At 44.3% G+C, this 13,222-nt stretch overlaps 2 protein-coding genes across 4 annotated transcripts in view; both read left to right on the plus strand.

Moving 5' to 3' along the window:
* The window catches only part of selenoo1 (selenoprotein O1), an 18,693-nt gene extending 15,842 nt beyond the window's left edge, over positions 1-2,851 (plus strand). The window contains 6 exon segments of the mRNA XM_070435025.1: positions 518-690; positions 942-1,064; positions 1,066-1,096; positions 1,315-1,420; positions 1,423-1,475; positions 1,477-2,851. Of these exon segments, the coding sequence (XP_070291126.1) occupies positions 518-690; positions 942-1,064; positions 1,066-1,096; positions 1,315-1,420; positions 1,423-1,475; positions 1,477-1,506 (516 nt within the window). The 3' untranslated portion in view covers positions 1,507-2,851.
* Positions 2,852-2,943: 92 nt separating this feature from the next.
* mapk12a (mitogen-activated protein kinase 12a) overlaps positions 2,944-13,222 on the plus strand; it is a 29,239-nt gene continuing 18,960 nt past the window's right edge. Inside the window, exon 1 of one of the 3 annotated variants that reach the window (XM_070435249.1) lies at positions 2,944-3,244. Coding sequence is in view for 2 of the 3 variants with exons in the window: in XM_023971011.2 (XP_023826779.1) it covers positions 3,769-3,887 (119 nt within the window). In the remaining variant the exon portion in view is untranslated. Of the gene's footprint in view, positions 3,245-3,561; positions 3,888-13,222 lie in introns of those variants that run through there. The other 2 variants (XM_023971011.2, XM_023971010.3) reach the window with 2 other exon arrangements.

A 13,222-nucleotide genomic window follows, 5' to 3' on the forward strand; every position in this document is an offset into this window, starting at 1 on the left:
GTTACATTACATTCATTTAAGTCATTTAGCAGACGCTCTTATCCAGAGCGACTTACAAATTGGTGCATTCACCTTATGATATCCAGTGAACAACACTTTACAATAGTGCATCTAACTCTTTTAAGGGGGGGAGGTTAGAAGGATTACTTTATCCTATCCTAGGTTTCCTTAAAGAGGTGGGGTTTCAGGTGTCTCCGGAAGGTGGTGATTGACTCCGCTGACCTGGCGTCGTGAGGGAGTTTGTTCCACCATTGGGGTGCCAGAGCAGCGACACAGTTTTGACTGGGCTGAGCGGGAACTGTACTTCCTCAAGAGTAGGGAGGCGAGCAGGCCAGAGGTGGATGAACGCAGTGCCCTTGTTTGGGTGTAGGCCTGTGGAAAAAGTCAGGGTCTGAATACTTTCCAAATGCATTGTATCTCTTTACTCTCTGCTTCTTCCTTCTCTTTTTTCATCTCTTTCTCCTTCCTCTCTGCTTCTCCCTTCTAAAATACATTTTTATTGACTTTTTGCATTAAGAGACACCACTCGCCGTTCAGTGAGTTGACCATGCTACTGCATTTGGCCCAGAGCAACCCGTCCCTGTTCCAGATGGTCTCGGAACGGAGGACGGTGAGCATGAAGCTGGGTTGGCCGAAGGAGCTGCTGGAGGTCGAGGCCAAGCACAGAGAGAACTGGGTCACCTCATACAGGTCAGAAATAAGTAATGTAGTTTTAATTACATACTTACCTCTTTCTCATACTCAGTGTTTGACACTAGGCGACTTACTCACCCCTCCACCACCAGTGTGTATATCCCTAGCACTCACCTGCTCTAGAAATATAGCATGAGAAATTAAAGGCATGGAAAAGAGCAGGTTGGTCTAGTGTTTGCAGTAGAGGTGTTTTTAGTCAGAGATATTTTTTGTCTGAGTCATCCAGCTCTGTGTTGTGACTGGTGCAGTAAGCGTCTGGCTGGTGAGGTTGAGGGCCAAAGGGATGTCCAGGCACTGCAGGAGGAGAGGGTGAAAGTGATGAACGGCACCAACCCACAATACGTCCTCAGGAACTACATCGCCCAGAATGCAAGAGGCAGCCGAGAACGGAGACTTCTCTGAGGTCAAAGSTCCGATCCATGTTTTCTTCATTATTCTGTAATAGGGACCAAACTTTCAATACCGCTTCCCTCTTGACCTTAATTTGTGTTATTCCAAGTAATGATGTCACCATTACAGAAGCATTCTCACAATGAAAAAAACATGCTCTCTTTCCCTTAACTTGCTTCTCTGGATTTCCATCTCATAGTTTGATCTTTCTCCCATCTCTCTGTGCCATAGGTCCAGCGGCTCTTGAAGGTTCTGGAAAAGCCTTTCTCTACCCAGCCGGGTCTGGAGCAACCGAGTTGGCTGGGCCAAGGGGYGGTGGAGGAGCAGGGAGAGATGGAGTGGCAGAAGCGGCAGCATCCCGAATGCGTGTTCCCTATGACAGCAAGCCCCCAAGTTTGGGCCAATGAAATCTGTGTGACCTGATCTTCCCTTCTGATCACCCTTCCCTGACAGTCTACCCACCCATATGTACAATAGAGACTGCCACTGTCTTTTCTTCCTTTGTTTACCTATACCTCTCTCCTCATACTCTCTCTTTACTTGGGTGGGTAATGGCACGGAAGGTACATTTTAATGAGGTAAGATGCTCCTATGTTAACCACTCAGCCTATAGATATGCAAGGTAAGGATGTGTTAAGAGTTTTGGCACAATTCACAAAGTACAACCCCAGAAATCTGAAATKACACCTTTTTTTGATCCAAGTGATAATTACATTTATGGAAATATCATGTGTTCAGTTGATTTGTAGTCTTTATACAGATGTCTCTGTAGATCTGTGTAGCCTATTGGCTGTCTGGTTATGAATGACAGCCCAGACGTCCAGTCCTACAATGACCCATCTGAGTCCGAGAGACTAGGAGTATCACCTCTATGTACCAAATAATGTGTGTGAAAAGGAATGTACATGATTTACATATCATCTGAATTTTACAGAATGAGTCACATAATGTGACTGACTGAGCCACGAAGGACTTCACACACAAGTATAACATAACATAAATGTCAACATTGTAAATGTCATAGGAACTGTAACACAGTTTGGTGCCTCATTGCACAAATACTACTACACCACATTGCATCGTGTAGGTCATGGTAACATTTTATGTATTGCATACATTTTCCAGGAAGCTTCAAAACTGCAATTGTCAACTATATATATGCCAAGGAAATCTTGAGCAATGGTTTTGTTTGTTAATTTCTTGGAATAAATGTTTTTTTATCAATTGATATGGAAATGATATGTCATGATGCTGAAGAAATGGCTTTTATAGGGTGTTCCTTGGTAACTTCAATTTCTTTGAAACGTTAATATTGTGGCACAAAGTTGAGCTATTTGTAACTTAAATGTAATGGACTGTTCAATATTCTATTTTTGTAAGTTGGAAGGTTTTACATATGGCAATTTTAGTGAAGGAAAACAATATGCACTACTCAAATGGCTTCTCTTGGGCTCCAGGTAAATTCTCTGAGGTACATATGAATCAAACTCATAAATGAACATTTCAACCACTGTGACCACCACCATATATCTTTGTCATTACCCCCTTCAAAACATGCATACCATGAGGAATAGAGGGACCTCTGTCAGGTGACGGATGAGCAATAATTCTGTTCATATTGATCAGCAAAATATTGCTTATAATAGAATAGACTATCCTAAATTATAACCTGTGTTTTTATTTATTGATTCATGTACATATGAAATGTATTATCTTCTGAGAGCTTCCTCTATATGTGAATTGTAGTTGGTAAACTTATACAAAAATATGTTGTCTTTTTCTGTTTTTTGTGTGCACACCAAGGCGTAGGCCTAAACATGCACAACAGTATAGCCTTCATTGACATTACATTCCAGCCTGTCTCTTCATGCCTGGTTTCAGTAACCTTTCATCTGAAGGATTAATGTTGCTCATGTTAAACAGTAAATACTAGAGCCCACCAAACCTACCATAAAAAATACTTGAGGCCATTTGATTTGACAGTGTTAAGAATTTTGTTGACATGTTTGTGTGAGGATATTGTGTATCTGTGTCTTCCTCAGGCACTAACTGGCCTACACACAGCATTGCGATTCTCCCAAACCAACCTCAGAGCAGTGGGAGGAATGTCTGTACTCCTGGTGCCTCCTTAATGCACAGGTCCTAGCAAGCCCTGAAAACAGTGAGTACTCTACATCTCAACACGCCCAAGGCAGAAAGCCACATAGGGAGCAGTAGCAACAACAAGCAGGCCTGTAACAATTAATCTTACACACAGTCATACTTGTATTCGATCCTTGTTGTATACCATTGATATTCTTATCTTCCAGGTGATCTAATAATAGGAATTGATTAGGGTGCTTTCTTGACAATATATTCTACGCTGCAGAGTTATTTATCGAAATAGAACTCATACAACACTAATCAGCACTTGTATTGTGCACMCAGCATGGGTCTACATATGCATGTCCTTTTTTAGTTAGTGACTGTCTTGTCACACTACACTTCATGAGACTCGGGAGTGGCTGTGCTGTGGTTRACCCCGGGCGGCATCTTATAGCTGCGCAAGCTGCGCGGTCGACGCGCTGCGCATTCGGTGACGAGAATGAATTCAAGAACGCATAGGTAGGACAATGGGTGTGTAAACGAAACTGGGGAATCACTTCTTGGAACACGTACTAGATTTGTTAAATCGGGTCAAATAAGATGTCGAGCCGGACCAGACCTGGCTACTGTCGCCAGGACGTGAACAAAACCACCTGGGAGGTACCGGAGCGGTACAGGGATCTAAAACAGGTGGGGACAGGGGCGTACGGTACAGTCTGGTAAGTGTCGTGGCAACTGGGGTGGGAAGAGATGTCAGGCTAACGTTACATGCTTTGTTGCACTTTGACATAGCTTGGTGCAGGGCTCTCCAACACTGTTCTTGGAGAGCTACAGTCATGTTGTTTTTCACTTCAACCCTAATTTAGCGCACCTGATTAAATGAATGTTTAGTTTTTCGCAGTAGAACAAAACGAGAGAAAAGCTATAGCTTCTCTCGAGTTTCACACAAAAGAGCGCCACTTCCTTATTTAAGGGACACATTTAATTTCTATCATATCAACCCATTTTAAAATTTCACAGCCTTTGGATTACTGACTAGCCTCCCGGGTCTTTGCAATAGACCTACACATGTAATTTATGTCTGTAGAATGACAATCTGTATGATACAACTAAAATAAAGCGTGTATTATTATTACATACTTCAAATGTGTATATAATCAAAAACGAAAGAAACAGATGTGCTTTAAATCATTTGCTTATTGCCGTTGTACTCTAGACACAATACCTTTGTGTGGCTCACAGCATGAGGTCGTTACATTGTTGTTATCAATGATTAACTCTGTGGGCGTATTCAGAGTTGTTGGCTGGCTGAATGGTTTTTGCAATCCGGGATCCTTGGGACGCCCTTAGTTACCCCCCATTGAAGTTTATATTTACAATTGTAAGGGTAAAATGCGCTGCATGGTAATTCCGACCTCCGCATTTACGGTGATATGGCCTCCGCAGAAGTCATGGCATTCACACTTCTTGCGCTTCTCGGAGCAGCACAGAGCTGTTGTCATGGAGGTGAGTTTGTGTTTATACACTCCCGCCCTCGCCTACATCAATCATGTAATTGCGGAGCTATACTATGGCGCGAGATACCTGCCAAATGTTTGAACATACGTATCGTTAGGATCGTAAGAAAAGCTGTGCGTGAAACAAACCTTTTAAATAAAATATTTTGATATTTATTTATTCTCTCAACATCTTGCCAAAGCATGTTTTGTAGGAGGGGTAAATATGAATTTTAAATAATTTGACACAATTTATATGAATCGGGTCATGAACATATGGACTTTGAAATTAACAAGAGAGAGGKTAAACGTAGGCTAAGTCTGACAAACTTATTTCCACACTTTACAATAACTCTGTTGCAGTGGTCTTAGTCTCGTATAGGCTCTTCCCGCCATTGCGACACTGCTGCCCAGTTTATTTATTTTTTAATTTAACCTTTATTTAACCAAGTAGGCCAGTTGAGAAAAGAGGAATAGGCTTTGGGGGTGACCAGTGAAATATACCTGCTGGAGCGTGTGCTACGCGTGGGTGCTGCTATGGTGGCCAGTGAGCTGAGATAAGGCAGGGCTTTACCTAGCAAAGACTTATAGATGACCTGAAGCCAGTAGGTTTGGTGACGAATATGAAGTGAGGGCCAGTATACAGGTCGCAGTGGTGGGTAGTATATGGGGCTTTGGTGACAAAACAGATGGCACTGTGATAKACTGCATCCAATTTGCTGAGTAGAGTATTGGAGRCTATTTTATAAGTGACATTGCTGAAGTCAAGGATCAGTAGGATAGTCAGTTTTACGAGGGTATGTTTGGCAGCATGAGTGGAGGAGGCTTTGTTGCGAAATAGGAAGCTGATTCTAGATTTCATTTTGGATTGGAGATGCTTAATGTGAGTCTGGAAKGAGAGTTTATAGTCTAACCAGACACCTAGGTATTTGTAATTGTCCACATATTCTAAGTCAAAACCATCCAGAGTAGGGATGCTTGACGGGCAGGCATGTGCGGGCAGCAATCGGYTGAAGAGCATGCATTTMGTTTTACTTGCATTTAAGAGCAGTTGGAGGCCACGGAAGGAGTGTTGTATGGCATTGAMGCTYGTCTGGAGGTTAGTTAACACAGTGTCCAAAGAAGGGCCAGAAGTATACAGAATAGTGTCGTCTGYGTAGAGGTGGATCAGAGAATCACCAGCAGCAAGAGCAACATCATTGATGTATACAGAGAAAAGAGTCAGCCCGAGAATTGAACCCTGTGGCACCCCCATAGAGACTGCTAGATGTCCGGACAACAGGCCCTCCAATTTGACACACTGAACTCTGTCTGAGAAGTAGTTGGTGAACCAGGCGAGGCAGTCATTTGAGAAATCAAGGCTGTTGAGTGCCGATAAGAATGTGGTGATTGACAGAGTCGAAAGCCTTGGCCAGGTCGATGAATAAGGCTGCACAGTATTGTCTTTTATCGATGGCGGTTATGATATAGTTTAGGACCTTGAGCGTGGCTGAGGTGCACCCATGACCAGCTCGGAAACCAGATTGCATAGCGGAAAAGTACGGTGGGATTCGAAATGGTCGGTGATTCGTTTGTTAACTTGGCTTTCGAAGACCTTGAAAGGTAGGGTAGGATAGATATAGGTCTATAACATTTTGGGTCTAGAGTGTCTCCCCCTTTAAAGAGGGGATGACCGCGGCAGCTTTCCAGTCTTTGGGATCTCAGACGATACTAAAGAGAGATTGAACAGGCTAGTAATAGGGGTTGCAACAATTTCGGCAGATAATTTTAGAAAGAGAGGGTCCAAATTGTCTATCGAGCTGATTTGTAGGGGTCCAGATTTTGCAACTCTTTCAGAACATCAGTTATCTGGATTTGGGTGAAGAGAAATGGGGGCGGTTTGGGCAAGTTGCTGTGGGGGGTACAGGGTGTTGACCGGGTAGGGGTAACCAGGTGGAAAGCATGGCCAGCCATAGAAAAATGCTTATTGAAATTCTCAATTATCGTGGACTTATCGGTGGTGACAGTGTTTCCTAGCCTCAGTGCAGTGGGCAGCTGGGAGGAGGTGCTCTAAATTCTCCATGGACTTTACAGTGTCCCAGAACTTTTTGGAGTTTGTGCTACAGTATGCACATTTCTGTTTGAAAAAGCTAGCCTTTGCTTTCCTAACTGYCTGTGTATATTGGTTCCTGACTTCCCTGAAAAGTTGCATATCGCAGTGGCTATTCGATGCTAATGCAGTATGCCACGTTTTTGTGCTGGTCGAGGGCAGTCAGGTCTGAAGTGAACCATGGGCTATATCGGTTCCTGGTTCAATTTTTTTTTAATGGGGCATGCTTATTTAAGATAGTGAGGAAAGCACTTTTAAAGATTAACCAGGCATCCTCTACTGACGGAATGAGGTCAATATCCTTCCAGGATACCCAGGCCAGGTCGTTTAGAAAGGCCTGCTATCTGAAGTGTTTTAGGGAGCATTTGACAGTGATGAGGGGTGGTCGTTTGACCGCAGACCCATTACGGATGTAGTCAATGAGGCAGTGATCGCTGAGATCCTGGTTGAAGACAGCAGAGGTGTATTTAGAGGGCAGGTTGGTCAGGATGATATGTATGCCGGTGCCCGTGATTACAGATTTGGGGTTGTACCTGGTAGGTTCCTTGATAATTTGTGTGAGATTGAGAGCATCTAGCTTAGATTGTAGGACGGCCGGGGTGTTAAGCATGTCCCAGTTTAGGTCACCTAACAGTACGAGCTCTGAAGATAGATGGGGGCCAATCAATTCACATATGGTGTCCAGGGCACAGCTGGGAGCTGAAGGTGGCCTATAACAAGCGGCAACTGTGAGAGACTTGTTTCTGGGAAGGTGGATCTTTAGAAGTAGAAGCTCTAATTGTTTGGGCACAGACCGGGATAGTATGACAGAACTCTGCAGGCTGTCTCTGCAGTAGATTGCAACTCCGCCCCCTTTGGCAGTTCTATCTTGTCGGAAAATGTTATAGTTAGGGATGGAAATTCCAGGATTTTTGATGGCCTTCCTAAACCAGGATTCAGACAAGGCTAGGACATCCGGGTTGGCAGAGTGTGCTAAAGCAGTGAGTAAAACATACTTAGGGAGGAGGCTTCTAATGTTAACATGCATGAAACCAAGGTTTTTACAGTTACAGAAGTCAACAAATGAGAGCGCCTGGGGAATGGGAGTGGAGCTAGGCGCTGCAGGGCCTGGATTAACCTCTACATCACCAGAGGAACAGAGGAGGAGTAGGATAAGGGTACGGCTAAAGGCTATAAGAGCTGGTGGTCTAGTGCGTTGGGAACAGAGAGTAAAAGGAACAGGTTTCTGGGCGCGGAAGAATAGATTCAAGGCATAATGTACAGACAAGGGTATGGTAGGATGTGAATACGGTGGAGGTAAACCTTGGCATTGAGTGACGATGAGAGAGGTTTTGTCTCTGGAGACGTCATTTAGAGCAGGTGAGGTCACCGCATGTGTGGGAGGTGCAACAAAAGGGCTAGCTAAGGCATATTGAGCAGGGATGGAGTCTATACAGTGAAATAAGACAATCTCTAACCAAAACAGCAATGGACAAGACATATTGACATTAGTGAGAGGCATGCGTAGCCGAGTGATCATAGGGACCAGTGGGAGGCGAGCTGGAGACACGGCGATTCAGACAGCTAGCGGGCCGGGGATAGCAGAAGGGCCTTTGGGGGGACGTCGCGATGGAAGTAGTCTGTTGTAGCCCCCTTGGACGGTTACGTTGGCAGACCAGTCGTGTTGGATTGGCAGGGCTCCGTGTAGGCAGTAAAAGGGTCCAGGTCAATTGGCAAAATAGGTATTGTAGCCCAAGAAATTGGCTGATGGTCCTCTTCAGCTAACATTTCGATATGCTCTAGACAGCTAGCGGGCCGCGACAAGCAGGCTAGCGGATGGGTCTTCAGGGGATGTCGCGATGGAGGAGCCTGTTGAAAGCCCTCGGGCGTATTACGTCGGTAGACCAGTCGTGGTGGAATCGGTGGGGCTCCGTGTCGGCAGTAAAATGGGTCCAAGCCAATTGGCAAAATATGTATTGTAGCCCAAGGAGTGGCTGATGGACCTCTTCAGCTTCCCGGGAGATGGGCCTAGCACGAGGCTAGTTCCAGGCTCACTGGTGCTTGCTTCGGGACAGAGACGTTAGCCAGGGGGTTGCCACACGGATAGCAGCTATCTAGCTGCGATGATCCAGGTGAAAGGGTTCAGAGCTTGCGGTAGAAAACCGGAGATGTGGAGAAAGAGCAGTCCGGTATGCTCTGGGTTGAATCGCGCTGTGCAGACTGGCAGGAGTTGACCGGGCTAAGGTTAGCTGATGACTGCTAGCAGTGGCTAACTGACTATTAGCTAGTAGCTAGTTAGCTGGCTAGCTTCTGTTGGGGGTTCCGGTTCTAAAGTATAGAAAATAGCAGATCCATACCACATTGGGTGAGGCGGGTTGCGGGAGTGTATGTTGAAACTGAGGTTAAAAATAAATACAAATATATACGAAGGGGGAAAAAATGATATATACACAGGACACGACAAGACGAAGACAAAGACAAAGACGTCTGAACTGCTGCGCCATCTTGGAAGAATGTTGAAGAACTTGTGATCTCCATGCAGCACCACAGCACCATTCGCCTTCGGAAAAGCACCCCTCAGCCTAAGAAGATGCCCTTCTGGAGGCATGCAGCCATAGAGTCAATTTGCCTACTAGCAAAGTAAAGTGCAGAGCATGCATAATGCGTGCAACTCATCATTCCAAAATATTTGAACATTTAATTCATCCTTCATTCAGTATGTCATCCATTCAGTCATTTGTCTGAGTTGCAATAGGAACTAAATCAAAGAGAATAGAACAGTCTTATCCATTTGTTTGTTGAAATCCATGTGTGTATTCAAAACTATCGAAATTCTCTAAAGTTCTTTAGCCAATCACTTTATTTAGGCATATCCAAATACAAAATAGGCCATCACCTTGGAGGCATTGCCATTCAGGCTATTATTTTGGGTACTGGTGTCTTGCAGAATAATGTTAGAACTCTATTTGTGTTTTATAACTGTTTTTATTACAGGGCTCCCCTTAACAAGAGACCTTAGCTCACAGGCCTCTAATTATAGCCTCCTAATAGATTTTTAACAAAATACTTGAAGAAGCACATGCAGTGGCTGATAGGGACAACAGATCTGGCAATAAGAATAGGCCATATGGATAGTTTTGACCATTTGAGGCCCCTTGGCTATTTCGCTCAGGACAGGTTATAGCCAATACTTAATCAATATTTTGTTTTGTCTCATTTATTGATATGGTTATAGCCTCTGCGTGATGGGGTTGTGCAATGCAAATGGCTATAACAAGCCTACACACAGAGTGGAATTCACAAATACAACAGTATTTAATATAAGTAGGCCTAATATAAGGCCTACAGTCCGTGCTCCCAAATACTGGAAAAAGTGTGATTCATTAGGTTGCATGATCACCACAGTAGGCTATAAAAATGTATTATGCAATTATATGGCTATTAAATAAGACACAACAGCATGACATAATAAGCCTAGCCTACAACATTAATATTTTCTATTTTGCCACTCAGGCAGTTATTCTAGACAAGGCTCTTCTGTGTCTTTATCATTCTCAGACAAGTCATTTGCTGAAGGTCCAAGCCTATACTACGCCATCTACTGGTATAACGTTGTTATTTAATGCAGTTCTAAAACAAGCTCAATACTTTTATTTTGGAAATGAAACCGGAAGCTGCAAAGCATCTCTAACGTCTGGGCGAGAGTTGCTTGATTGACTAGCTAACTTCGACTAGCTACGTTCGGTTCGTCCTTTGCAGATGCTACATAAGTATAAAAAAAAGATATGTAACCGAGTAAAGGGAGACTTAAAATAAGAATTGAACATGTAAATGTTAATTCATAGTCATAACATAGGGTTTGTAAGTTTACAGATCTAATTTAACGCTTACATTTCATGTTTCACGCATGGCTTTTCCAAACAATTTCCGTATGGATTTTCTTACAATTCTAATGATACATATATTCAACCTTTTGGCAGCTATCTCGCTCCATACTATATGGAGCCCTCCACATTGTTACAACATTTCAGAGGCGCACGGCGATGTGGTACGGAGCTCAATTTGTCATTTGCACCTCTCCAGAGGATTCGCAATTGCGTCACACCATCCATAAGGCGCCTCCGACCACATTTTCAGATCAAGCATACATTTTCTCTTAGTGTAGGGTATGGACGTCCCAAGGATCGCGGATAGTACTAACTCTGGGTGAATGCCAATTTGTAACAAATGATCAACTCAGTGTTCCAAAGGTTGCTTTTACACAGGCAATTCTGATATTTTTATCTACTAATTGTTATTTGGACCAATGACGTCAGAACTTCTCACGTCAGATATTTTTCAGATCTGATCTGATTGGTCAAAGACAAATTAGTAAAGAAGATATCCATCCTCTTTCCTACTTTTAAAAAGGTCAAAGTTAATCGAGGAGAGGCGGGGAGGAGAAGGAAAGTGGACAAATGTTGTTTTTCACCTATGATCTAAATATACTTTCCTGCAACCCGCCCCACTCAATGCGGTACGGATCTGCTATTTTTATACGTTATAACTGGAACCTCCATCAGATGCTAGCCAGCTACTAGCTACTAGTCACTGTTAGCCACGGCTAGCGGTCTTCACCTTTAGCTCGGTCAATACCTGCCAGTCTGCACAGCGCGATATCGGGCTGCTTCTCTCCACCACATCACCGTATTCTGCAAGCTCTGTGCCATTACACCGGATCATCGCAGCTAGCTAGCTGCAATCGAGTGGCTACAACTGGCTAACGCCTCTGTCCCGAAGCAAGCACCAGTTAGACTTGAGCTAGCCTCGAGCTAGGCCCATCTCCCGGCTAGCTGAAGCCTGCTAATTCGTGGGCTACAATACCTCTTTTGCCAATTGGACCCTTTATTGCCGACACGGAGCCCCACCGATCCATCGCGACTGGTCTGCCAACGTAATTCGGTTAGTTATCGTTTTATTTCACTGTAGAGCCCCTTGGCCAGCTCAACATGCCGCAGATAACTCTTTTGTCACACACCCCACACATGGGGAGACCTCACCTGGCTTAGCTGGCGCCTCCAGAGATGCAAGCTCTCTCATCGTCACTCAATGCCTAGGTTTACCCCCACTGTACTCACATCCTACCATACCTTTGTCTGTACATTATGCACTGAATCTATCCTACCACGCCCAGAAATCTGCCCCTTTTACTCTCTGTTCCCAACGCACTAGACGATCAGCTCTTATAGCCTTTAGCCGTACCCTTATCATACTCCTCCTCTGTTCCTCTGGTGATGTAGAGGTTAACCCTGACCCCGTAGCCCCCAGCATCCCACCTATTCCCCAGGTTCTCTCATTTGTTGACTTCTGTAACCGTAAAAACCTTGGTTTCATGCATGTTAACATCAGAAGCCTCCTCCCTAAATTTGTTTTATTCACTGCTTTAGGACACTCCGCCAACCCTGATGTCCTAGCCGTGTCTGAATCCTGGCTTAGGAAGGCCACCAAAAATTCTGAAATTTCCATCCCTAACTTCAACATTTTCCGTCAAGATAGAACTGCCAAAGGGGGTGGAGTTGCAATCTACTGCATAGATAGCCTGCAGAGTTCTGTCATACTATCCCGGTCTGTGCCCAAACAATTCGAGCTTCTACTTCTAAAAATCCACCTTCCCAGAAATAAGTCTCTCACTGTTGCTGCTTGTTATAGACCTCCCTCAGCCCCCAGCTGTGCCCTGGACACCATATGTGAATTGATTGCCCATCTATCTTCAGAGTTCGTACTGTTATGTGACCTAAACTGGGATATGTTTAGAACCTCGGCCATCCTACAATCTAAGCTAGATGCCCTCAATCTCAAACAAATTATCAAGGAACCTACCAGGTACAACCCTAAATCAGTAAACATGGACACCCTCATAGATATCATCCTGACCAACTTTCCCTCTAAATACACCTCTGCTGTCTTCAACCAGGATCTCAGCGATCACTGCCTCATTGACTGCGTCCGTAATGAGTCTGCGGTCAAACGACCACCCCTCATCACTGTCAAATGCTCCCTAAAACACTTCAGATAGCAGGCCTTTCTAATCGACCTGGCCTGGGTATCCTGGAAGGATATTGACCTCATCCCGTCAGTAGAGGATCCCTGGTTGTTCTTTAAAAGTATTTCCTCACCATCTTAAATAAGCATGCCCCATTAAAAAAAAATTGAACCAGGAACAGATATAGCCCATGGTTCACTTCAGACCTGACTGCCCTCGACCAGCACAAAAACGTGGCGTACTGCATTAGCATCGAATAGCCCCTGCGATATGCAACTTTTCAGGGAAGTCAGGAACCAATATACACAGTCAGTTAGGAAAGCAAAGGCTAGCTTTTTCAAACAGAAATTTGCATCCTGTAGCACTAATTACAAAAGGTTCTGGGACACAGTAAAGTCCATGGAGAAAAAGAGCACCTCCTCCCAGCTGCCCACTGCACTGAGGCTAAGAAATACTGTCACCACCGAT

The sequence above is a fragment of the Salvelinus sp. IW2-2015 genome, linkage group LG26 (assembly GCF_002910315.2).
Source record: "Salvelinus sp. IW2-2015 linkage group LG26, ASM291031v2, whole genome shotgun sequence".
Lineage (NCBI taxonomy): Eukaryota > Metazoa > Chordata > Actinopteri > Salmoniformes > Salmonidae > Salvelinus > Salvelinus sp. IW2-2015.